We start from the raw sequence: 26,836 nt of genomic DNA, 5'->3' as shown, positions 1-26,836 counted from the left end.
AAAGCCGTCCGACCCTTCCCCGCGGCGCGCGCGCCCCAGGGCGCGCGTGCGCCGACAGCCCGCGCCACCGCGCCGCGCAGGCGCCGTGGCCACTTCCGGGAACTGTCAGCCGCTCCCTCTGGGCCTCGGTCCTCCGCCCGCGCCCGCCGGAGCCTGTTCGCGTCGACTGACCAGAGTCCGCGAATTCAACGCTCCGAGCCCGTCCGGACGGCCCCGATCCCAGGTAAGGGGCAGCAGGGGCGAGCTTCGGGCCCTGCTAGCCTCCCCTGGCCCGGCCTCGGTCCCGATCTGAACCTGCGGGGGCAGCAAGGCGGGGGCTTAGGCCGCGGGGCCCGGAGGCGGAGGGGAGGGGCGGGCCGGGGGAGGGGGCGGGGAGGCGGTGTTCTCTGAGGGGCCCGCCGAGCCCTGGGGTCCCCACACGCCCAGATCCATCTCTCAGCGATTTTCAAGTTCCGATGGTCCTCCAATGCCAGAATGAAAGACTGCTTCTCCTGCGCTTCCATCGTGGGCATTTATCACAGGCGCTAAAATTGTAGTGAATGGGCTCACCACCCCCACCCCCGATCGCGCGTCGCGAGGCACAGTTCATTCCTTTCTTCAGCGTCTAGAATAGGGTCCCTGAGCGCTGTAAGCGCCCCTGGAATGTCTGTTCCTGTCTAGGGCAGCCCTGCATCCTTCATCTATAGGGGGAACCTTTCCGAACCTGCGAAGAAGCCTCCGCCGAGTTCTTTAAGAATCTCCCCGCTTGAGTGCCGCCTTCCCCTAAGTCATGGTCGACCCCTGGCGCTCCTAGTCCTCCGTGCAACCTTTTTTTTTTTTAAGCACCTTTCTCATTTCTAACCCTCGAGCCGGACTGCCCAGCCTCCCTCCCATCCCGGCACCACCACTGCTTGGATGGCCCTGGGAAGGTTGCTCGTCTGAATCCCCATTTTCTCATCTACATTAATAAGATCCTTAAGGGGTTTCTGAGGCTCCAGTGAGCTTGTTTGCATACATTGCTTAGGATAGCCCCTGTCCCTTAGTATGTGCTCAGTTAAGTTTTATTCGTGCTTCTTACATTCTCTGTGTGTCTTCCCTTCCTCTTCTACCCTTCTTTCCCCAGATTTGTGGACCAGAGAAGTGTCAGATTTATGTTTCTGGCCCCAACCTGGTATTGCTCCACTGCTGGGAATATGGTAGGCCCTTTAATACATTGTGGGCTTTCCTGGTGGCTCAGATGGTAAAGCATCTGCCTGCAATGCAGGAGACCTGAGTTTGATCCCTGGGTTGGGAAGATCCCCTGGAAAAGGAAATGGCAACCCACTCCAGTATTCTTGCCTGGAAAATCCCATGGTCAGAGGAGCCTGATAGGTTATAGTCCATGGGGGTCGCAAAGAGTTGGACACAACTAAGCGACTTCACTTTCTTTAATACATTGTAGTTTAGAATCTTTTATTATAAAGCCATCTGTTCTCATACTGGGGCTTTGGAACCAGAAGGCAGTGCTAACCTACTTTTATCTAATTCAACTCCTTGCTTAAATTACCTAAATTATCCTAGCCCTCTTTCTTTAATCAGTTTTTAAATCTAACCTTTTAGTATCCAATAGACCTTGGGTGTTTCAGGTATCTATAAAAAAAAAAAAAAAGGAGAGGTATCATTCAGGAGGATATTTTTGCCACGTGAGGGAGTAGGTAAGTGTAAGTGGCTGCTTCTCCCTCAAAGTATTTGGAGACCTTCCAAGGTTAATTCATCTGCTTATCACAGTTAAAGGAGGGGATCATCTTGGAAAAATAAATCTCCTGCTGGGAGGTAGAGGATCAGTAATTCCATCTAATTAACTAATCCTGTGCCAAAACAGGTTCTCCCTAATGAGGTTTAGTCTGCTGGTCGAGGCTGGAATTGGAACCTGTCTCTGAACACTGTAGAGGGTGTGGTGACCTTGTCAGAGTACCTGGTATTGCTGGGTTGGGTGATGAGAGCAATTAAAAACTGGATGAATCACAGTCTCGAACATTGACCTTAAGTAGGGAACTGACATCCCTACTGTACAATTACTTTAAAGCTCCAGGGCCAGGAAGGTAAAGCCTGTGTAGGTGTTTCCAATTCAGAGGGTACTCCCTGGGGTGTATTTCTGGGGCTGGTTCAAAAGCCTTGGGTCAGAGGGAGAAAGGGAACTCATTGTTTGAGTATGTCTTTGAGGGGTAGGCTTTGAACCACATGTGTTCATGTGTTCTCTCATTTAATCCTCCTACCACTGGCCTTGCGATGTCAGTTCTATGTCCATTTCACAGATGAAGAAAAATGAGTTTTGGAGATAGCAAGTGACCTGCCCACGGTTTCCTGGCTAGTGTGTGTCAAAGCCAGGATTCAAACCCAGGTCCCCTTCGCTCTACCGCCCATGGCTAACCAAACATCAGGATGACTCAAGTAATAGGTAGAGAAAGGAACTGAGGGATGGACGGGTCCCCTGGAGTCATATTGTGCTACAGAGAAGTCTTTTTCTCCCTCTCCATGCTGGCCATTAAAAGGTCATAAGTAGAAGTTTGTTAATATCATCACCTTTTTTGTCTGTCCCTTTTTCTTCTCTCTATCCTCAATAAGACAAGCTCTCCAGTTTTCACTTAAGTAGAAATCACAGTTTAGAAATGATAATTATCACCCTAGGACAGAAGGTTTCTTTTTCCTGGTGAAAAAAAAAACCCCAAGCTGTCATTCTTCTCCTTTCACCTAGTTTCATGAACACATGCTGTGTTCACTGGTGGTGTCTTATGAATTGGACAAACATGAATGTTGTCTTGGTCTACAGACTTAAAATAGCCACATGATTATAGAAGTACAGGTCCTGAGTGTAGGTCCAAATATGGAACCTGAATGATATAACAGAATTAGAAGTGCAATTTTAGAAGTTAATTATGCCATTGAGTAAATGTTTACCTCTTACGAAGGCTTTGCTCCATTGCTTATAACCCTGAGTTTAAGAATGAGAAAGCCTTTATGTTATTTTGAGTAACTGAGTAAAGCCTTTTGTAATGGGTAAGCATCAGAGAAAAAGAATTACGCATTGAGCATCTGGAAATTTATTTTTCAGAAGAAATTTAGGCGGTCTTACTTGAATTCATTAAAAAAAATTAATTTTCAGTTAGAGACTTCACCTGTGAGTTGCAACTTGCAGAACATGTACAAGTAAAAAAAAAAAAAATTAATGATCTTGAACTTCCCCGGTGGTCCAGTGGTTAAGAATCTGCCTGCCAATGTAGGGGACATGGGTTTGATCCCTGGTCCACGGAGCAACTAAGCCTAGGTACCACAACTACTGAGCCTGCTTGCTGCGATGACTGGAGCCTGTGCTCTGCAGTGACCCTCTCTCCTCAGCTAGAGAAAGCCCTCCTGCAGCAGTGAAGACCCAGCGAAGTCACAAATAAATAAATAATTGTTTGATTAATTACCTAAATATCATCATTCTTAGAATAGAATGGAAAACACTGACATTTCTCAGCCAGTTCAAGATATCAGATGTTTTATTTAAGGGTGTATTTATCTCTTTTTGACCCTTGGATTCCTTTACAACAATTAGCAGAGGCATTTCCTTTGCTTTCCACTGAGATTAATTTCTGCTTTGTCTGCTGAATTCTTATTGTTCACCTCATAACCTTCTGGTGGCCTTCCCATTCATTTCCTGCTTACATCAGAATTCCTGTCTCACATTTCTGTCTCCACCCTAAGTTGACTTGTACTTAAAGCATAGAATCTTCAATGCTGTGAGAATGCCTCTTAGAAATGATTTTAAGGGGAGAGGTGGTGAGGGTGGGGGGAGGGCACCTGGCTACTTTGAAAACATTTCTCCTATTTCAGGTAAAGGTTGCTTCATCAGTCTCTCTAGATTTGGATGCCTGTAAAAATAGAGAATTTGATAGGATTTTTTATTTAATGAGTTTCACAAACTCTGCTTTTCTCGGACACGACTGAAGTGACTTAGCAGCACCCTCTCCAGTATTCTTGCCTGGAGAATCCCATGGACAGAAGAGCCTGGCAAGCTACCTTCCATGGGGTCTCAAAGAGTCAGACATGACTGAGCGACTAACACACACATTATCATAGTTAAGAAATGGAAAATAATTCCATGTTATGTGATAGGTAGTTTAAATTCAAAATTTTCCTATTTTACAAAATATATTTTTGATGGCTATTTAAAAAATGTAGATTTACAGTCAAGTTTCATTTATCAAATTTGGTTTTTATAGCTCTTTTAATCTAGAACAACCTTCCCCAGGGACTTCTTTGGTGCTCCAGTGGTTAAAACTCCGAGCTTTCAACAGAAGCAGCAGGAGTTCAGTCCCTGGTTGGGGAACTAAGATCTCACGTGCAGTGCAGCGAGGCCAAAGAATTTAAAAACTAAGTGTACAATTCAATGACTTTTGTAAGACAGCCACCCCACCCCGACTCCCAGCTCTTTTGAATAGTCCAGGTCATTTCTTTTATAGGATGGCACACATTTCTGGTTTTAACTGTTTCCGCTTTATGTTATTTAACTAAGTCCACTCTCCTTTATTTCCTATAAACTGGAAATTAGATCTTGAATGGATTTAGCATAAATGTTTGGCATAAATATTTCATAGGTAGGTTCACCATCTCTTTTATTACCAAGCTTCTTCATGGTAGCCCTGTGTCCTGTTTTCATGGCACAATTATTAACAGAGCCCGTTTTGCTCTCTTGGAAGTATTAAGTGGTCACTACTTATAAGCGATGATGTGCACTTCAAACTGCCTCCCTTCAGGAAGCCCATCAGATTATTGTTCTACTACTTAATGATATTAAGATAGATTACTTGGCTAAGGTGGTGACTGACAGATTTTTTTTTTTTTTGTAAAGGCATTTTTTGTTTGTTTGTTTGTTTGCAGTTAGTAAATAATCTGTGGGATGGTCTTTTGAGACTGTGAATATCTCATACCCCAACAGTCCTTAACTCATGGTTTTAGAGTCCTTTGATGACCTTTGACAGAATAAATTCCACATTGGTGGTTACAGTGCTAACTGTATTTAAATGATTAAGATTTGAAGTTGAGATTGATTCTCTTTTAATGAGAGAATAATGTTTTATTTATTTCCCAAACATTTCTGGATCCCCAGACAACTTAAATATGGGTTTCCTACTATTTTAAATGCTTTTTTCTATTTCTTGTTGCAGCTTCTATCCTTTGAAAACACTAAGAATAATGTCCCTGCATCAGTTTTTACTGGAGCCAATCACCTGTCATGCCTGGAACAGGGATCGTACCCGTAAGTATGCCAAGGATCGACTTGGCTCCTTTATCTCAGTACCACTGATTCTCTTAGATGTTGGCATTTTTAAGAATCATATATTTCAATGTCATATGTAAACAGGGACATAGCTTCAGAGAACTAGGTCAGTCAGCTGGGATTTTGATAAGGATTACTTTGAATCTGTAGCTTCACTATCTCTTTTAAAGCAATTCAGACTTGGTTTACTTTTTTTTTTTTTTTAATGAATTTATTTGTTTGGCTGGGCATGTGGCATCTTTAGTTGCCACATGTGGGATCTAGTTCCTTGATCAGGCATCGAACTGGGGGGACCTGCACTGAGAGCACAGTCTTAGCCATTGGACCACCAGGGAAGTCCCAGTTTGCTCTTATTTTTTAATAAATCTTTGGCACATAAACAGTATACTTAAGGTTGTTGCTGAATAAAGTGAAAACCTAGATATGGGCCTCTATGTGGATATTTCAGAGAAGGCGATGGCACCCTACTCCAGTACTCTTTCCTGGAAAATCCCATGGACGGAGGAGCCTGGTAGGCTGCAGTCCATGGGGTCGCTAAGAGTCAGATATGACTGAGTGACTTCACTTTCACTTTTCACTTTTATGCACTGGAGAAGGAAATGGCAACCCACTCCAGTGTTCTTGCCTGGAGAATCCCAGGGGCAGGGGAGCCTGGTGGGCTGCCGTCTCTGGGGTCGCACAGAGTCGGACACAACTGAGGTGACTTAGCAGCAGTAGCAGCAGCATATGGATATTTGAACCATGGCAGAATGGTGAATCTAGAGCTTCTATTTTGTGATCACGTCTTAAAGCTTCATAGCTTAGTTTCCTATAATTCTGTTTCTACTGACCCATCTAAAAATAGGATTTTGGAATATTTCCAATTATGTTTAATAGAAACATAAGTTATAATTTTTCTCATTTAAACTAGTCGATATACTCAGTATCTTAAAAGTCAAATTTTTTTGTTATGCCACATTCTAATCTGAAACGTAGTTTTCAGGTTTAAATTTAGATTTGGATTTTGAAATCCCTGCACACATCTTGGAGATTTAAAGAAATATGTAACTGGTTTCCAGAAAGCACTTAAAGTCTTAGAATTTTAGAGCTAGGTATTTATTCCGTAGTTTCATCATTAAACAGATGTGGCTTTCCTAAGGAGTGAAGAAAAGGGGATATGATAGATGAGGGAGCTATTAAATGATTGACCTAAAGTTTGGGTCATAGACTTTAATTTTAAGAAATCAATTTTTATTTTTTAAAAATGGATGAACTAGAAAGGAGAAAAATATCATATAAGTTCAAAAAGTCCATTATATATGTATATTCTTAATATTTTAGATTGGTTTAAGAGATTTCTCTTAAAAACAGATTTGTATTTTGTGATTTATATTGGCTTTATTGTAAAGAAAAACTTCAATTTATTTTATCAGTAGAATCAAAGGTATTTTTCCTTAGTAAACGAGTGGTTCCTATTTCGGTTCGTGATAGCAATAATAAGAACCTACAAGCTATTTGTGGTGTTTCAGAAAGTCTACAGAAATTAAATATTTATCATTCGTAACGTCGGGCAGGAAACTAAAACATCAAATATTTTACTGTGGCCCAAAATCACGTCAGTTAAATATAGCTGTGTTGTTTGTTAGTTACTGGTTAGAATCCTTAATTGACAGTTGTGTATGTTTCTAATAAAATGAAATTTTTAGTTTCTCTTTAAAACACTTTAAAATATGGGCTCCAAGTAGAGGTAAAAATAATAAAGGAATTCTTCAGGAGCCAAAATTGGAAACCATTTTCTAGAATTGCCTTCCTGTTCCTTCCTTCAATCTGTTTTTAAAATACTCATTGTAGGAATTCCCTGGTGGTCTAGTGGTCACTCTCCAATTCAGGAGGTGCAGATTCAGTCCCTTCGGGGAACTAAGATCCCACATGCTGCTGGACATGCCACCCAGCGAGGCCAAAAAAAAAATTTCTTTTAATAAGTAAATAGATAAGTAAAATATCCACTGTGGGAATTCCCTGGTCATCTAGTGGTTAGTACTCCATGCTTTCACTGCCAAGACCTGGGTTCAATCCCTGGTCAGGGAACTATGATCCCCACGAGCCATGAAGCACAGCCTGAAAAAAAAAAAAGGCCAACTGTAACAGATACCTTTTTTGGTGACAGGTTCAAATATTAACCTTTGACTTGTTTTTTTTTCCAGAGATCGCCCTTAGCCCCAATAATCACGAGGTCCACATCTATAAGAAGAATGGGGGCCAGTGGGTGAAGGCCCATGAACTCAAGGAACACAATGGACACATCACAGGTAAAGGGAGTGGGCTCAGTGCGGCATTTCCCAGCACTGCACACTCTTGTAGACAGAGAGCCTAGTAAAGAAGTCAACCACCCTACTCAGAGTCGTGCAGCACTTACTGAGCTGTCTTTGGAGAATTTGAGAAAATATCCTAATAGTGACCTCGGTCTTAAGTGTGTCTCTGAGCCCCGCTGGTACACAGAACTCTGCTAGTGGGTGAAACTGCCAGCCAGGCCGGGTTCACAAGTCCTGAGGGAACGCCGTGTCTCCCAGAACTTTCCTGTATGTTGTTTTTGGGGCAAGGAAGACATTCCAAAATATTGAAAAGGACAAAGAGGAGCATAACAAATACCCATATTCCTGCCACCCAGAATTAGCTGCTGTTTATCTTTTTTCCTGTGCCAGAAAATGTGGGAAACCAAAGATTGGATTATAAGAAGTGTTATTCTAGACAATGGTAACGCACCCTCTCACCCCCGTGCCCATTCCTGTCCCCCAGAAGGCAGTCTGAAGTTTGGTATGGCACTGTCCCCGTCTGCTTTTTATAGCTTCACTTGCATGAATATGTGTGATCGTTCAGTCACTCAGTCGTGTCCAACTCTTTGAGACCCCGTGGACTGCAGCACGCCAGGCTTCCCTGGCCTGCACTGTCTCCTGAGGGTTGCTCAGACTCATGTGCATTGAGTTGATGAAAGTGAAAGTCACTCAGTGGCGTCTGACTCTTTGCGACCCCATGGACTAGTCCATGGAAGTCTCTAGGCCAGAATACTGAGTGAGTAGCCATTCGTTCTCCAGGGGATCTTCCCGACCCAGGGATCGAACCCAGGTCTCCTGCATTGCAGGCGGATTCTTTACCAGCTAGGCCACCAGGAAAGAAGTATGTAGGTGGAGGTAGATCCAGGTGATTGCTTTTACCCGCTGGTTAGCATTTCATGCCTCATTTGTTTATTCATTCCTGCACTGAAAAACATTTATTTCCACTTTTTCCTTGTGACATTCAAGTGCTAAATTGAGCATGCTTAGGAAGATCTCCCGGAGAAGGCAATAGCACCCCACTCCAGTACTCTTGCCTGGAAAACCCCATGGACGGAGGAGCCTGGTGTGCTGCAGTCCATGGGGTCGCCAAGAGTCGGACACGACTGAGTGACTTCACTTTCACTTTTCACTTTCATGCATTGGAAAAGGAAATGGCAACCCACTCCAGTGTTCTTGCCTGGAGAATCCCAGGGACGGGGGAGCCTGGTGGGCTGCCGTCTATGGGGTCGCACAGAGTCGGACACGACTGAAGCGACTTGGCAGCAGCAGCAGCAGGAAGATCTCCATCCAGGAGTGAATGTTTGTCTCTGGGAGACTTGCTGCACCCCAGGGCTATGCAGATCTCAGCCTTGCCAGGCGTAGTCAGCTCGCCTTCATCCCACCCACCCTGACAGGAGAGCTGGTCTTCCCAGGCTTGATAGAGTCAGACTGGCCAATGAGTAAGCTGTGGTCTCTCTCTGAGTTGCATTTCCCTGGTTCATAGAAAGGTTACTGCTGCTGCTAAGTCACTTCAGTCGTGTCCAGCTCTGTGCGACCCCATAGACGGCAGCCCACCAGGCTCTGCCGCCCCTGGGATTCTCCAGGCAAGAACACTGGAGTGGGTTGCCATTGCCTTCTCCGCATAGAAAGGCTGAGCCACTATTTATTAGCTACCCGGGTTTTCTTTTTCATAACTTCACTGTTCATAACTCCTAACCACTCTTCCACTGAATTTTTGTGTCCTTTCTTCTTGTCAATTTGTAAAAGACTGGATCTTAAAGCATTGGGTCTGAGGCAGATTCCTAAGTGTGCAGTAACATTCATCTTTGACAAAAACTCTCAATGAATAGCTGGGGAAGGTAACATCAGAGCAGTGTTGTTAAGAAAGCGTCAAGTAAAGGAGAGAGAAAAATGGAGCATTTTTACAAAGGTTTTCAGAACTTGGTGAACCGTTTCTTGATGCCAGATTTCAAGAGAATGTATTACTGTGCTGGGAAATCCTATCTGACAGCTTTTTTTTTTTTTAAAAAAAACATACTCACTTATTGCTGTGTTCTGGAAGAACTCTTTATTCTTTGACCCTTAACTACTATAGTTTCTTTTTTATCCTGTTTTCTGGCTGAGTGATTCAGCCTCTTGCTTTCAACAATTTGGCCAAGCACATCAAAACTTACTCTCCATAACATTTCAATTACCAATTTCTCACGTCTGTCTTGGGTCTGCCTTCTCCTCGCAGTAATTTTTGCACTTAAGTGGGCGGCACAGGGCCTGATGGTAAATGTTTTGTTTTTTTTAATTGGGACCCTTGAGTTTTGCCTCTGATTCTGATTAGCATGAAGATATCCTTCCCCCATCAGAGAAAAACAGCATATTTTGACCTTCTGCACCCCTTAGATTGTGTCCCCAGCAAAAACTCCTGACTGTCTCTTCTGGCTTTGACCAGTGATTTGTGTGTGATGCCAGTCAGGGGCCAACTGGCTATATTACCAAACTAGCACCAAAGACATAATTTCTATTTTGGTTGCTGTTTCTTTCCCACGGCCTTATTTCTATGAGGTTTGGCCTATTTCCATTAAGTCCCTTTGCTGGTGGCCTTGCAGCCTAAAAATAAGCACCCTCATATTTTAAATTGGAATTTTAGCATTAGGAAATACTGAAAAAATGAGAAAAGGCCAAGATGAAAGACCAAAGAACTAGCCAAGAAAGTGAAATAGTTACGTCCTTTCTCTCCCCTGCTTCTCCTTTGGAATCCTTTGAACTTGGGCCTGTTTTCTGTCCAGATGCTCAAATGACATTTTTCTTTTTTAGATCTGAAGAAAAAACCCTTGTTGGAAAAGTCTAAATATAACTCTGTGGCAGGAGACCAAAGATCAGACATACTTTCTCAGAGAGATAGTAACTATGGAAAAAGAAAACGCCCCTCTGAAGTTTTTTAGAAGAAAAATCTGCTCAGTAGTACAGAGGAAAAGAATATGGCATGCATCAAAGGATAGCAGAGTTCTGGTGTTTTTCTTTGAGTTTATTCTTTTTTGTTAAATATTTGATCAGCATCTCTTAAAAAAAAAAAAAAAAAAGATTTTACTGTGGAGAGTTTTAAACAGATGGCATATAAAAGAGTAATGCAATGAGCCCCTATATACCCATCACTCAGAGTCAGCAATTACCAGTTGGTAGCCAGTCTTGTTCTCAACTCAATTTCCTTCTTCCTGTTCTGTTTTCAAGCACATCCCAGACATTGCCTCATCTCACATTTTCAGTTCCTGTCTCTAAAAGATAAGGAGTCTTCAAACAATAACCAGTGCAATCGTCAGTGGTTTTAATTGGCAGCCTCATAAGGTACACACATGGCTGTGATTAACTGATGTCTCTCCAGTTCATGGGTTCCTTCTTTTTTTCCTTTGCTATTTGTTTGTTAGGAAACTGGAGAGAGCGGGTTGTCGGTCCTGCAGTGTTTGCCAGAGCCTGGGTTTTGCAAACTGCAGGCACTCGGCGCTTCACAGGTTTCTTCGTCCTCTGTTTCCGTGACTCGCTGGTTGAGGTTAGGAGATGGCGGGTTCATGAAAGAGGCACGTAACGTCAGGTCATCTTTCTCTCTGTGATGTTAGCAACTGTTGATGATCTTTCCCCTACCCGTTAATTTAGAAGTGGCTGCACCATGGTAAGACTCTCTAGCATTTCCTCTCTGTTAATTGGAATGCATTTATAAAGGACACGCTTACCTTCACCTACTGTCTGGTTATCCTGGGGTGCAGTTTGTAAAGGAAAGACGGGACAGACGCTCGAGTCCTTTCCTTTTCTTTTGAAATCTTCTGATGGCAGGAAAACAGAAAAAAAAAAGATGCAGCACTAAATTAGCAAGAGATGAGAACTTGCCTTTACTGACCGTCTGCCGTCCTTACTTTTTAACAAATTTGTGCTTTTGCCTTACATTTCTGGGAATGTATCATAGATCATTTTAACCAAAGCAAGAAGGTATGTGCCTTAATGTTCATGCCGATTTTATCTATTCTATTAATGGTAAGTGATTAGAAACCAAACATACAACAAAAGGATGTTTTGGGAAATTATTGTGATGAGACCAGTGTTCTAACATAACGTATAACCACTGCTGATTTACTGAAAGCAGAAGAAAATGTTTGCCGTGATATTAGTGTCATTTGAGGGAGGAGCATGTGTAGATATGAGATGGGAGTAGAGCTTTTTTTACTTCCCTGTATGTCCCATTGTGATGTGTATGTCCCATTGTGATGTGTATCTTGTGATAATATGTGGGTTTGTTGTTGTAGTTAAAAATACAAATTTAAATCTAATAACGAGGGCTGCAAAGCTATCCTGTAATGAATGGATTTTATATAAAAAATGCACATCACTGAGAATACACCCCCCGATCTTTTTCCCTTTAGTGGTATGAATAATTGAGCTGACTGCTCCGGTAGGTGAATGAATATAAACTCCTCACACTCCTAAAGTCACTGCGATTTATGACTAATGGAGACTTTGATTCCTATTTTTTTATATAAATGTTAAGAATGTTGATTATTTTTAAGGAAATACCTATAATAAAAATTTCTTAGTGGTATTTCTATAACTTTAATGTTAAATTATATTTATGGAAAATACTTCATCAGTAAGTATAAAATGACTGAGTCATAGCAGATTTTACTCTTGGTGTATAACAAACTGACCTTGACTTTGGGATCCGTCATAGAGGCTTCCCAGGTGGTGCTAGAGTTCCATTAGTGGTAAAGAACTTGCCTGCCAATGCAGGAGACTTAAGAGAAGGGGGTTTGATCGCTGGGTCAGGAAGATCCCTTGGAGGAGGGCATAACAACCCACTCCAGTATTTTTGCCTGGAGAATCCCGTCGAAAGGGAGCCTGGCGGGCTACAGTCCATGGGGTCGCAAAGAGTTGGACACAGTTGAGTGAGCACCAGCAGTCCTGACTCTGTTTAGGTCTCTTCCTAGTTTAGATACAAAGATACTCAAAGACTCTCAAAGAACCTGTATCATATAGGAAAGGCATTTTGTTTAGTTTAAATAGCAGCTACCTTCAGAAGAATCACAATTTACATTTTACCCTCTCTATACTGAAGGTCGTTCACCCTGTACGTTGCTTTATTAGACAAAGGTCTTCAGATCAGAATTCTAAAGCCATGGGAGTGGGTGGTAAGAATGCCCCTGCTTGGTTTGGAAGCTCCACAGTTATAAAGCTCTGTTCTGCCTGGCCTCCGGAGGATCCTGAGTTACAGAACTATGCAGAGGAGCGTCCTTGTCTTGGTGATCAGGACCATCGGTGGGGAAGGACAGGCTGGGGAGGAAGGTCCCAGGCCCACCTCCAGCCCGGCCCACCTGCCAGTGCCCCATCTGTTGTGGCTGGCCAGGCAGAGCTGATGCCCACCACGTCTCACTTGCAGGTATCGACTGGGCTCCCAAGAGTGACCGCATCGTCACTTGCGGGGCCGACCGCAACGCCTACGTCTGGAGTCAGAAGGATGGCGTCTGGAAGCCAACCCTGGTGATCCTGAGAATTAACCGGGCGGCCACTTTCGTCAAGTGGTCCCCGCTAGAGAACAAGTTTGCTGTGGGCAGCGGAGCACGACTTATTTCCGTCTGTTACTTTGAGTCTGAAAATGACTGGTGAGCACCATCCGAGTATTTTTATTTCTGTCTGTGGAATTGTACGTTTGGACCGCTGTGTCCTCGGTGACTTCTTGAGGCGCTGGGTACAGGCTTAACTATAACTTCAGCTTTTCCACATCCAGAGATGTTTTTTTCCTTTGAAATTCTCCATTCTCTCTGAGCATTTTTCCTTCTTCTGAGTACAAGTCCAATCTCACATCTTCCTCATATTAATATCAAGCTGTAGTTTGCATGTTCTGATCTCCTAACTAGTTTGTTCTTTAAGATGCTACGACTCTTTTCACTCTGCACTGTCCACATTGCTATTTTCTTACCCTGATGTATATAAATCATAAACTTGAAAGAGTCCCCATGCCCTAAGGAATAGTTTTTTTTCCCCTATCTCTATTGACTTTAAAATATCTAGAATTCCTACAGAGAGCAGTATTCTCCTGTCTTTAAAGTTTGCTAACGAAAACTGTGTCCTGGTATAACATTTTACTTATCTAAACTGTTGAAGTAAAAATTGACCAAAATCTCAGAAATAAATCAGCCTGTTGTACATGCTTTATACTGTAAACCACTCGTAGCTGAGCCCGTCAGAATACCCAGGTGTATTTTATGGCTAACTGATTTTAGCTACTCCTTCCTGCTCACTTTGATAAGGAAACCACTCTGCCCTACCCGGCAGGTGTTCAGAAAGGGTGGTAAATGTCCTGCAACATTTAGTCATTTAGTGCGAAACTGGCAGTGTTTGTGTTTGTACTAAAAATAGCCGAGTACACAGTATTCTTCCTGTGTCCCTGTCTGAAGCAAGGAAAGGAAGGGATGGTCATGTCACATTATGTAGTTTAGTAAAACCTCAGAAATTTTGATCGTCTGTGAATTTGCAACAAGACTGAATTATGAATTAAAGACTGGCAGCCTTTCTTTCAAGCCCCTGTTAAAATAAGGATAACAAAATACTGCCCGCAAGAAATTGTTCAGAAGGTTCACTGTAACAGGAGAAGCAGCTTTTTTCCTGGGTAGCCTTCAACCTCAGTGATTTGGCATTTTTATTCATTGAAAAATAGTTTCAGTACAGGTAAATTGGGCTTAACTGTAGGACACAGCACTGCCCCTTGAACAAGACATGTGTTCAGTGGAATGTCTCAGCTATGGCACGGTATTTCATTGGTGGGATGCAAGTACTTTTAAAAAAAACCTCTGAAGGCCTTTAATGTCAAATAACTGGCACAAAACACGTCAGAATGCTGTCCGTTTTCCAGAAAGGCCCCTATGAGAAAGATTCTCTAGAAAAGTGACCTAGCATTAAGCTCAAGAGTGAGTCTCCCAGCTCCTGAGTAATAGAACGGGATTGGTTTTTAAGCAGCAGTTTAAGGACAGAAATTGAATTAGGCCAGAATGATGACTGATCTTAGATATAAATAAACTATTTTGGGGTTGTTGTTGTTGTTTGGAATCTTTTTTGGCATGTGGAATCTTAGTTCCCTGACCAGGGGTTGAACTCATGCCCCCTGCATTGGCAGGAGGAGTCTCGATCACTGGAATACCAGGGAAGTCCATAGGCTTCCCAGGTGGCTCAGTGGTAAAGAATTCACCTGCAATGCAGGAGTCTCAGGAGACCCAGGTTCAATCCCTGGATCGGGAGCAGCCCCTGGAGAAGGGCATGGCAACCCACTCCTATGTATTCTTGCCAGGAAAATCCCATGGACAGAGGAGCCTGGTGGGCTGCAATCCATGGGATCACAAGAATCAGACACGACTGAAGCAACTTAGCACACATGCACAGAGAATTAGCCAGAGGCTCATATTCAGCAAGAGGTTCTCATTTCTTGACTTTTCTGTGAAAAAATAAATTTGCAGCTTCATAGAGACTTAGAAAGGGAATTAAACTATTTTACAACCAACCCAAACTTAACCCAAAATGAAGGAACAAATCACTGAGTTATTTGTAATAAAAATTTAAGTGATGTCAAACCTCCATTTTTATTCCTAAGGTTAGGAATCTGAAAGTCCATGGTGGGGGGCGGTGGTACCAGAATTAATCTACAAATACACTCCCTAACGAGGATCCCCTGGTAGCCGGGAAAGTTCAGAACCGGCTGTTCTGGTGAAAATGTCAAAGGGTGAAAAGGAGCAGAAGGGCCTCTGCGGGTCCCCCTTGCTCTTTTCCTTTATAGACGCACCTCCTCTCCAGCAGGAGCCCCGTGGGGCTGGTTTCACCTGGCGCACATCTGTGGTCACCTGGGGACGGTTGCTTGATGCGTGGGTAAACTGAAATGGGTTTTCTCCTTTTGTAGGTGGGTGAGCAAGCACATTAAAAAGCCCATCCGCTCCACGGTCCTCAGCTTGGATTGGCATCCCAACAACGTCTTGCTGGCCGCGGGATCCTGCGACTTCAAGTGCAGGTGGGAGCAGGCGAGGGCTGGCAGCAGCCTTCAGCTCCTCGTCCTCCATCCTTCAGCAAGTGTTTGTGCGCTTCCTTTCCTTTGTAAGGGGCTGTGCCGGGCCCCACGAGGGACTCAGGAGATGAAAGGAGCTTGTGATCTAGAAAAGGAGCGCCAGCAAGCATGGAAATCAGGAGGCAGAAAGAAGAGGGCGAGGAGGGGCAGGTGGAGGGGCTGCAGGGGCCAAACCAGGAAGTGTCCTCGGGCGGGGGCAAGGGGGCGCAGGTGCAGGGTCCCCCACCCCCACAGGTCGTTTCTCATCTCACAACCCTGGCAGTGGACTCGGCGCGTTCCAGAGTGAGGCTGAGATTAGCAAAACAGAGCTGAACAGGGCGCTGCTGGGTTCCTTCTCAGCTGAAGCTCTTTATTTGTCATGAGCATGGGCCTGGAAGAAACAGGGCCACTTTGCTGAGCGCTTTAAGGATCATACGATGTAATTGCTTTTTAAAGCTGTTCTTTATCAAGAAGGCTCCCCCCCGCCCCGCTTTAGCCAAAAGAAAAGCAAATATATGTTGCTTCATTATTTGCTGGTTCGTGGGTTGGGAGATGGGGGTGCAGCTTTCTTTAGTAAGCTGTGTGGAGACATTCCAGAAAACCTGTCTAATGATTTATATCCAAGAATGCCCAAGTTCTTTTGGTTTGTTTTTTTAAGGATGTGTGTAAGAATTCGGCTGTGGGATGAGAGGACGGCAGCATCAGGTGCTTTGGGGAAAATGCTGACCCTTCTACCTGAGCAGCAGTGTAGCAGTTAGGGTTCAGAAGTTTTCAAAGCGAAGCCGTACAAAGAAATAGCACTGGAGTGCGAAGGGACTAGAAGGACCGACTCCCAGCTGTTCTCCAGCCCTTCTGCTTCCGTCTGGGTCAGAACAGCCTCCCACACATAGTTAAGTCTTGGAATTAGAGGAGACCGATGACCCGAGGCTGTAAAGGACCCGCCTTCGTCCCAGGCGAGCCCTGCTACCCAGGCTGGACGATGACACTAGGGAGAGCCTGCCCCCTCAGCCTCCCTGGCGCCCTTGGCTTTCTCTTGGGATGTCCCTTTCATTCTTCAAGTGAGTTAGTACCGGTGGTTTCCTGCAGGGCAGCAAATCGTTTCCTCTCTCCTGCTGTTTGTCCCTGTGGGCTTCCTGGACCACTGTTGTTGAGAATGATGGCGGGTAGCCAAACGAGACCGCCGTGGGCTGGGGAGGGGCAGGCAGGACAGCATGGTCCTCCTCCAGACGCCCTCCAGGAGGGAAGGGGAAGGGCTTCTGTGTCCATCACCTGCAGATGCTGTGCCCGAAGAGCGATGCCTCATGGGCCGTAGGCCACACTTGAACTGACGCGGAGGCAGCCTGCCGACCTTCTCCTTCTCGAGAGGTGCATGTGGGAACTTGCCTGTCGTCAGGTTTTGGTTTTGCTGAGTCAGTACCTTTGCGTCTTGGGGCGCCTGCCAGCAGCTGCCCGTGGCCTGTTTCTAGTAGTACATATGGATGTTTTCATTCCCTTTTTCCTTCTCTCCCTGCCCTTAAACCACAGAGTGTTTTCTGCCTACATTAAAGAAGTGGATGAGAAGCCAGCCAGCACGCCCTGGGGCAGCAAGATGCCTTTCGGTCAGCTGATGTCCGAGTTCGGGGGCAGCGGCACTGGCGGCTGGGTGCATGGGGTCAGCTTCTCGGCCAGCGGCAGCCGCCTGGCCTGGGTCAGCCACGACAGCACCGTGTCCGTTGCCGACGCCTCCAAAAGCGTGCAGTGAGTATTAGCCTTTGTCTGGGCTTACAGAGGAGCAGCGTGGGGTCTCTCCGCAGCTGGCCTGAGGCCTCCCGGCCCTGGTGGAAGTGCAGGACACGAGCGTAAAAGTCCCAACTGGGCTGCACAGCAGCCTTTAAAGTCACCTTCACACGTTTAGATGGTCCATCTGGGGAGATTTTGAAGATTCAGGTCTCCCTTCCAGAAACACTTGTTAATGGAAATACCCATCATGAATCTTCCGAAGGAGCCTCCTGGTTTGCTCCTGGTCCCAGAGTTCCTTCAGGTGGCAGTTAATTCGTCCCTGAGAATCCCTCACAGCACGTGAGCGTCGCTCCACAGCCTTAGACGAAGTGGGGAATGTGTTCTTCCTCTCTGTGGTCGGTGAGCAGAGCTCCATGTGCCCGGGGCCTTGGTGATGGCCGACCCCTGGCAGCCAGCCCACCCGGGGTGCACGCTGGAGGGGCCAGGGTTGCAGGGACTCGGGGTGAGGAGGCCCCAGCTCAGCCCTGAGGAGGGCGGAGGGCGTCCTTCAGAGCTCAGAGCTCGCATCTGCTGCTCGTGCCTGGAGGGCAGAGGGGGCGACCGCAGTCCTTGCCACTTATGAATCTCCGTTCTTTCCTGACACATCCTTCCACTGGCAGCTAGAGGGAGCCCACCTGTAAGTGTCTCCTGACCTGGCACCCTGTTCCGGGAAGCCCTCACATCTGATTCCCCCTGCCCCATGGCGGCAACAAAGTGACATTTCAAATAGAATGTCTTTTTTACTACTTGGATTGAACTGGTTGGCTTTTGTTTTGTTTTTAAATTTTTTTAAACATCCCCCCGCAATCCCAAATTACATCATCTTCGAGATGATTTTTCTGCACATATATAGACACAGACATCTTTTCCTTTTCAACGCCAGTGGGATTATGCTGTGCATCCTGTACAGTAATTTGCTCCTTGTCCTTCAGTCATGTTCTGATGTCATGGCTGCTTGCTTTCTGTAGAGTTTACTGTAACGCATAATGAGCTCTGAGCAAATGCTCACAAGCCCCTGTCTACCGTCCTACTGATGTATTATTTGCCTTTTCCGGTGCTGCAAGTCAGATTACATCCTCCACCCTTCTGCATCTCAGACATAAGTATTTCATGTAGTAAGAGCTAGGTAAGCCACAGGAAAGCCTCAGATGAGGTGTTAGGACTTTAATCCAATGCCAGTCATGCTGGCGGAGGAGGCAGTTGGAGGTTGCAGGGGTGACTTTCACATGGAGCCGTGTGAGCCTTCCCTGGTGGCTCAGCGGTGAAGAATCCACCTGCCAGTGCAGGAGATGCAGGTTTGATCCCTGGGTAGGGAAGAGCCCCTGGAGAAGGAAGTGGAAACCCACTCCAGTGTTCTTGCCTGGAAAATCCCATGGCCAGGGAGCCTGGCGGGCTTCAGTCCATAGGGTCACAAAGACTCAGACATGACTGAGCACAACCACGACGCATTTCTGCGGCATATGATCCTCCTTCATCAATCAGCACATTTGCTGCTGCATCTCTCATTTCTTGGCAGATGACCACGAAGCATACATGTACCCACACACATGGCCCATTCATGCGTGAGGTCCTGGCTGGCCAACACTGTGTTTTGTTCGTCAGTGGCCATAGCTGCAGGCCCAGTGCCTGACGGGCACAGACTAGACTTCCATGAGTGTCTGTGGTCCCGGCCCACTAGGAGCCCCTGTGAGCCCAGACGAGGATGGTGTCAGAGAAGGGCCTTCGGTCGTGAGTGACAGTCAGCTCTAGGAGGCCAGAGAGAGGGGAAGCCCTGCAGGCTGCAGTGGTGCAGGAAAGCTGCTTGTGGGGGTGATGAGACCCAGGCCGAGTTTCAGAAATCAGGGTGGACTTCAGGTGGGCAGGAGGAGGGCATGTGGGTAACGGGGCAGGGGGCCAAGGCCAGGGCAACAGAACCAGGAGGGGTGGGCACAGCCAGAGGGGCAGAGGCCCCTGTTGCTGCAGGTCACCTTGGGGTGGCCCGTGCTGGAGATTGCTGGAGATCACAGGGCTTCTCTTTAAAAAAAAAAAAGATTTATTCACTTTAATTATTTGGCCGCGCAGGGGCTCAGCTGCCGCATGTGGGATCTTTCGTTGCAGCGTGTGGGATCTAGTTCCCGGCAGGGGATCTCATCTGGGACCCCCTTCATTAGGAGCACAGTCTTAGCCACTGGACCACCAAGGAAGTCCTCACAGGGCTCCTCTTATGAAGTGTCTGTCCTTCACGCTGTGACGCCCCTTGAGAACGTGTCCTCTGTCACCCACCGTGTCTGACGAGGCTGCATGGCCCCTTCCAGTGCGTGTTAACCGGGTTCTCGTGTTCAGGGTCTCAACTCTGAAGACAGAGTTCCTGCCCCTCCTGAGTGTGTCGTTCGTCTCAGAGAACAGCGTCGTGGCTGCTGTAAGTATTTCTCTTATCTTCCCGCACGTGCCCTGCGTTTCATTCTTGAGACCAGGAACAGGCTGTGCGCTGAGGCTGTGTGCCCTGAGGCTGAGGCACAGAGAACAGCAGCCTCATGGAAGGAACGGATCCAGAGGCCTCTGTGGTGGGACCGTCTGCTGGGGGAGCTGGTGAGCGCCCCCGCAACCCGGCCTGACCGCTCCCCCATTTCAGGGCCATGATTGCTGCCCCATGCTCTTTAACTACGACGACCGTGGCTGCTTGACCTTCGTCTCCAAGCTGGACATCCCCAAACAGAGCATCCAGCGCAACATGTCGGCCATGGAGCGCTTCCGCAACATGGACAAGCGGGCCACGACCGAGGACCGCAACACGGCCCTGGAGACGCTGCACCAGAACAGCATTACGTAGGTGCCCCCGCCCGGCCTGCCAGGGGGCGCCGCTCCCCTCTGCTTCCTCACGGGTCCCGTGATGGTCTGTCTGTGCCCTCCGGGCCTGGGCGACCCTTCAGGAACGGGGTGACAGGAGGCTGTAGCTTCCCGACTGCGGGCCCTTGTTTCCAGCTTGTCACAGAGAGCCAGCTCCACCCGCACCCCGTAGTCAGCCTGTCCTCCACGCGCAGAGCACAGGCCCTGCCCTCAGGCAGCCTCTTCTGAGTCTCGCTTTCTCAGAAACGTGACTGAGAACAAAAGGAGACCGTCCTGAACGGCGTGTTCCTCTCGTAGGGAGCATCCGGCAGGAAGGTCAGTCGGACCCTGTCTGAAAAGTGACCGTAGTTGTCACTTCAGTCCTAGATTTCAAGTAATGTGTACGAGTAAGATCATTCAATTAGATTTCTCAGCAGCATCATGGTGGACCTGAGGAGCCAGGTGGGTTTCAGCCATGCTTCACGAGGCCTCTAGTTTGTTCAGAAAGCCTGTCCCGACTGTGGCCGTGCCCACCCCCTGCTCCCCTGGGGCCGCGCTGTGTGGCCCGGATCGCCCTGCTTCTCTTTACATCCCTGAGGTTAATGCCCATCCTTAACTTTTCCCTTTTGGCAGTCTCTTTTCTGGATACCTGGTAATAAAATTCATCTGAGCATTTTCTGAGTCAGGGTGCCACAGACTACTATCCACAGACACCTTAAAGGAACTTGTGGACACTTGGTTTCCTGGAAACGCCGATGCGCATCTAGGAAGTCGCCACGCCCCTCACTGTCTCTCGCTTGTGCTTCCTTTCAGTCAAGTGTCTATTTACGAGGTGGACAAGCAAGATTGTCGCAAATTTTGCACTACCGGCATTGACGGAGCCATGACCATTTGGGATTTCAAGGTATTGTCTGTACCTCTCAGAACACATCTCATTGGTGCTTAAACTCTTCTTGTGAGAAGACTGTTCCCCGTGCCTTTAACCCAACTGTCACCTGCAGCGCGGGGCAGGAGCGTGGTGCGCTGGGCTGCCCCCAGGGGCTATTAGCAGGAGAAAGCTGCTCTATCTCACTGAGGTGTCCGCACAGTACCTGACGGGGAGCCGAGCGCTGCTTTTGCGGCAGGCCCGCGGTTGGGCCCGGCCTGGTCGAACTCTGTAGCTATGTTTTTACGAGCCACACCAACTCCTCTGACCAGCACTGGCTGCCGGCCGTCGGGTGCCGGGCCCGGGGGCTGGCCCTGAGGATTGGCCATGAAAGGCCCTGGAAGGGCTCGTCTGGCGGGAGAGAGAGGAGGACGGGGTTGGGGAGCTGGGTGGGGAGGAGTCAGCACCCGTTCTCCCGTTGGGGAGTGCGGGGTTGGGGGGTGCTGCACAGACTGCCTGAGCGGCCTTTTCAGGCGGGGTGGGTTTCAGGTAGCAAGTGGTCTGGGCTGCGGTGGTCACCGTGGGCTGGGCAGAGGCCTCTGGAGGAGCCTGGCATGTCTGCGGGCAGTGGGGGCAACTCTGGAGCCCAGTTGGAGAGGCGCGCTATGATGTGTGGGCGGCCTGGGCTCCGGGCCTAGTGAACAAGTGACCAGGACGTGCCTCCAGCTATGGTCGGGGTGGCCAGGAGGTTCTGGACCAGCGAGACTTAGGGGGCCGGATGGAGGGGCGTTGTGAGTGAGGGACAAACCCCGGAGGCTTCTGCAGCCTCCAGCTTCGGGGTTGGGCCGGTGGCCGGGGAGGAGAGGCGGACCAAACCTCCAGAAGTGAAATGTTCACAGAACTCTGCCGCTGCCTATAGGGCTTCCTCGATGATTGATGTTTCTGCCCCTACAAGTCTCTCCCCCTTGTTACCTTCCTTGCTTTGGGGCCTCCGCACCTGTGTAATTAGCTCCACCTGGGCGGGTAGCGCAGTCCTCCTTTGATTCCTGCGGCCAACCTGCCTCTTTTGTGGGCACGTGAGCACGTCCTCCTCTGTGATCCGTCCCCCTGTGAGCCCACGCTCGGTTTTGTGGACCCGACTGGCTGCGTGGGGGTTACAGATGTGGGAGTGCCTGCCATCAGGGCACTAGAGTGCGGGGCCAGCGACACAGATGATATAAGCACATAAGAGCCTTCCCTCCCCGGGTGTAGCTCCCGGCCTGGGGACAACGCAGCGCACGGCCTGGAAGGACCAGCAGGGGGCGCCCTGCCCTGGCGAGTCCGGGTCTCTGAGGCAGGTGGGGTAATGGGTGAAACGCTGGGCTGGCCAGTCCCTGGTGATGATCCGTGTTCTCCCCGCTGCTCCCCAGACCTTAGAGTCTTCCATCCAGGGTCTTCGGATAATGTGAAGCTGAGCGAGCCTCCAGACCCAGCATGAGGACGGACCGGCTGCGCTGGGGCAGCGCTGCCATTCGCACCGGGAGGGGAGCCCGCCGCCAGGAAACACTGAAGATGCACGTGGCGCAAACCTCGTTGTGTGTTTTGTTTGAATATAATTGGTGAAAGTGTTGGTTTTTTAAAAGCAGCAGTGATTTGGGTTTTGTTTGGGGGGTTGTTTTTGTTTTGTTTTGCAATTTCATTCCATTCTTGACCAAAGCTTCTCTTTAAGTAGTTTATTATGGAACGTTGTCAACACTAACTTAAAGGAAGGGATGGGGAGGTATGTAAATTGTCTGCTAAAAAAAAAAATAAAAACACTGAATATGTTTTTGGTTTTGTTTTTCCTATACTGTTTGCATTTTTAGTAGGGAAATGTGGGTGAATTCTTTGTCAGACTAGTGAATTTGGGGGGTAGAATCTTAGACTTAGTTTCCTGAATCGAGCCATCTGGTATACCCTTCAACCAAAAGAACCATTACTCTAGTGCAGTCTTTAGCCCGGCAGGACCTGGGCAGAGGAGGCGCCCTGTTCCCAGCTCGTTTAGAGATGACAGACAGACCTCTGCCGAGCTGCCCCGTGGGTGTGGTGGGGGGCAAGGTGTGCAGAAAAAGCACATGTTGTCATTTTGGTTTAGAGGTGATTATACCCAAACTCAGTTATCTTCATCATAAGCAGAAGCCAAGTTTGACATTTCAAGGCTAAGACTCCTGAGAGGCACACCAAAGAAAAAGTGACTGGCGGGGAAAATGAATACAGCGCGGCCTTGAGCATGGCCTGGCCGCGTGCCCAGAAATGAGCAGTGGTTCCCACATGACTCTCGTACCATTAACGCGGGTAACTCAAAGGACATCGTGATGTTCTGAAAGGAGCATGTTTTGCCCTGCTGCTGACGCACGGGAAGCACCACTTCCCTCCCGGAGGGAATCCTGCCTCTGTCCGTCTGCTGTAGTCGGCAAATGGTGCAGACGCTAAGAGCTGGAGGAGGAGCCTGGTTCTCCCCTGGGGCCTCCAGAAACCTCCAGCACCCATTCAGGTACCGAGGCGGGCTGTGGGCCTCTGACCTCCAGCGCTGAAAGAGAAGGCACCTGCGTGGTCTCAAGGACCGCCCCCCTGCCTCCCCATCTGTGTGAGTTGTTCCAGCAGTAACAGAGAAGGAGTCCACGAGGTCAATTCAGGAAAGGGGAGGAGGGAGTTCCCTGGGAGTCTGGTGGTTAAGACTCGCACTTCCATTGCCGGGGGCATGGGTTCGGTCCCTGGTCGGGGAGCTAAGATCCAGCAAGCCGGGTGGCGCAGCATAAAAAGAAAGGGAAGAAATAGGATTGGGAACAGTTTTTCAAACAGGATCAGAGCCCATCCGGAGGTTGTAGGAGAAAGCATTCTGCACCACGTGGAGTCAGTTCTGTTTCAGACACATGGGGGAGTGTGGAAAAGGCACAGCGTGTACCCATGGGGGTCGTGACCACAGTACAGTTTGAAAGCCACTAAGGTAGAGTCACTCACCTGAGGGGGTTGACGAACCAACACTGCTGGTTCTTGCTCGGTCCAACACGGCAAGGTGTGCCTCGCACCAAGGTCCCCGTGCCAACACCAAGGGGAACGGTCGACAGGCATGCACTCCTCACAGCGGGCTTGAAACTGGGACTGCCACATTATAGAGATGAAAAAACTCAAGTCCAGAGAGCAAGTAAGGGCTGGTATCTCCAGAGCCCCGGGGGGAACCGCCAAGCATGCTCCCTTCTGGGCCGGGGCAGGGAGGGGAGCTACCTGGCCACCCAGCGCCACATTTGGGATATGGGTGCTGTCACTGAAACCAGGAGGGGATCTCTGCCCCCCTACGCCCCACCCCTGGCAATACCTGTGGGGTCTCCTGGTAGACCTAGGTTTCTCATTGAGCCATGTTGATTGATAGGGACAGAATAAAGAGACACAGTAGGTGATTATTTAACTAGTTAAGCGACCCCATGGACTGCAGCCTACCAGGCTCCTCCATCCATGGGATTTTCCAGGCAAGAGTACTGGAGTGGGGTGCCACTGCCTTCTCCAATCCCATGAGGAGACTAAGTAGAAAAAAATATGGGACTGTAAGTAGGAAAAAAATACAGCTAGCTGCTGTAAGCTAACGAGCAGATTTGCTTAACCACAGAACCAAGCAGGCTTGCTTGGCAACAAAACCATGTGACAGACGCACGAGACATGCCCCCAAAACAATGAGACAATGGTGGCACGAGCCCCACATGCTGCCCAGTGAGCTCAGAAAGGTAATAATCCCTCGGACATGCTCTCTGCTCACATGAAAAACAGTCATTGGTGGCCGTGTCAGGACAAGCAATTCCCCCGCCCAGCCTGGAGGGGGAGCTTCCACTCAAGAAACAGGTGTTCTCCCCCTCCCCACTTTTCCTTTGATTATAAACCTGTAGCCCACCAAGTTCTCGGGTTGCAGCAGCCCTTCGCCCACCCGCCTGTAAGCCTCACAAGCCCCCTAATAAATCACTTATTGTCTATCACTTTGTGGAATTCTTTCTGCGCTGAGACATAAAGGGGTGGTATCAGACCTGTTCAGAGCCCCCAGATGACACCACATGGGTTCAGTGTGGCTTGGGGCCGTGAGCAGGCCCAAGTTGAGGTGCACTTGGCGTGTGTACCTGGCCTCCATGCGGCATACCTCAGCCATCCCAGGCTTACCTTGGAAGAAAGCTTAGGGTCTCTCCTCTTTCTTCCTCCCCACAGGGTACTGGGTGGCATCCTTTGATCTCAGGGAGAGACCCAGTGTCCCCATCTGGGGGTGGGCACGGGCTGAGACCGAAGGAGGCTGGGGTGGGTGCTGCTGGAAAGACTTGCCCCCTGGCCTCCTGCTGCCCGGGCCGGCCCACCACCGCCTGAGCCCAGAAGCCCAGAGCGAGGCTGCCCCCTTGTGACCGAGAGGCAGTAAGGCCAGTGCAGCGAGAAGGAAGGAGCAGAGAGCCCGGGAGGAAAGAGTTGGTAAGCCGGAGACCTTGCATCAGGCCTGGGCCCACAGTCCTCCCTGAGTGGGCCGGACCTGAGAAGTGGGCAGGGGCGCGGGGCTGTCTTCCTGGGAACCCTGAGAAGGCAGAAAAGAAGGGAGTGTATCGCATTTTCATCCCAGGGAACCGGGGGAGGCAGATTCCAGGAAGACACACATCTCAGTTCTTGGAACTCCAGGTTCTCCCCACCCAAGGACTTGCTCCACTGGAGGCTTAGAGCACTGTCCCTCAACGGAGCCATTTCAGATAACACCCCCCGTCGCTTCCCAGCTTGAGGTGTGTTCCCTGTCTCTCGGGTCTTCCCACAAGGACTGCAAGGCCTGTGAGGTAGGCGAGCAGGGCTTGTTAGGACTCAGCCTCATTTTACAGATGCGGAAACCCAGGCACTGCAAGAAGAGTGGTCTGAAGTTACACTCCAGGTTAAGCAGCTGAGTCAGAGCTGGGTTCAAGATTCTGACCCCATGAGTTCCTTCATTCACTGATTCATTGGGCAAATGCCTACTGAGTGCCTCCTGAGCGAATAACACAAACACGCTTTCTGCTGGCACTCAGCTAGCATTGGCTTATCAAATCAGCTCAGTTTCACAATGAGGGAAAGGGAGGCCTTGGGTGTGCATATTTGTTAGAACGCTGCTGGGGATGAGTAACAGAGAAACAACTCAGAAGTGGATTCCCCGGCTCACGTATTTGAAACCCCTGGAGGCAGGCTGAGCTCGGGCTGCCATCGTCGGAGGTTGACCAGGGAGGGCTGTGGTCGTTTCCTGGGACTTTCTGCATCTCGATCCCCACCACCCTCGCTCCCCCACTCCCCGTGTCATCTGCTGCTGCTGCTAAGTCACTTCAGTCGTGTCCGACTCTGTGCGACCCCGTAGACGGCAGCCCACCAGGCTCCCCCATCCCTGGGATTCTCCAAGCAAGAACACTGGAGTGGGTTTGCCATTTCCTCCTCCAATGCATGAAAGTGGAAAGTGAAAGTGAAGTCACTCAGTCATGTCTGACTCTTAGCAGCCCCATGGACTGCAGCCTACCAGGCTCCTCTGTCCATGGGATTTTCCAGACAAGAGTACTGGAGTGGGGTGCCATTGCCTTCTCCGCCCCGTGTCATCAGGCTTCCCAAATTCCAGAAGGTACTGCTTTCCCCTCTGTCTTCATCCAAAGTCCTGGGCTTTGCTTTGACCAACTCTTAGGTCACAAGTCCAGGACTAGGGGATCGGGTGAGAGCGTTGCAGGAGGAGGAGGCCACCATCAGAGGTGGGGCTCAGTCCCGCCTGGGGGCGTTCCCTGGGCATCTGC

The 26,836-nt window shown here is 48.6% G+C and overlaps 1 protein-coding gene and 1 long non-coding RNA gene across 3 annotated transcripts; one reads left to right on the top strand and one right to left on the bottom strand.

Annotated features, from left to right (window-relative positions):
* The first annotated feature begins 66 nt into the window (after positions 1-66).
* ARPC1A (actin related protein 2/3 complex subunit 1A) lies at positions 67-22,869 on the top strand. Of its 2 annotated transcripts, none has more exons than XM_055561480.1 (10): positions 67-223; positions 5,169-5,260; positions 7,465-7,569; positions 12,986-13,208; positions 15,494-15,601; positions 17,159-17,371; positions 19,715-19,790; positions 20,004-20,197; positions 21,011-21,101; positions 22,472-22,869. In XM_055561480.1, exons 2-10 carry the CDS (start codon positions 5,197-5,199, stop codon positions 22,508-22,510), a joined length of 1,113 nt encoding a protein of 370 aa, XP_055417455.1. In that variant the 5' UTR covers positions 67-223; positions 5,169-5,196; the 3' UTR covers positions 22,511-22,869. The 2 variants fall into 2 exon arrangements, with proteins under 2 accessions (XP_055417455.1, XP_055417454.1); XM_055561479.1 differs by lacking the exon at positions 67-223 and adding an exon at positions 1,139-1,175.
* A 565-nt stretch (positions 22,870-23,434) lies between these two features.
* On the bottom strand, positions 23,435-25,610 carry LOC129637367 (uncharacterized). The gene is made up of 3 exons (XR_008707447.1): positions 25,224-25,610; positions 24,042-24,182; positions 23,435-23,806 (listed from the first exon to the last, which is right to left on the bottom strand). It is a non-coding gene; the product is annotated as an uncharacterized LOC129637367 (long non-coding RNA).
* Positions 25,611-26,836: the final 1,226 nt, after the last annotated feature.

The sequence above is a fragment of the Bubalus kerabau genome, chromosome 23 (genome assembly GCF_029407905.1).
Source record: "Bubalus kerabau isolate K-KA32 ecotype Philippines breed swamp buffalo chromosome 23, PCC_UOA_SB_1v2, whole genome shotgun sequence".
Taxonomy (NCBI): Eukaryota; Metazoa; Chordata; class Mammalia; order Artiodactyla; family Bovidae; genus Bubalus; species Bubalus kerabau.
This window is presented reverse-complemented; position numbering and strand designations above follow the sequence as displayed.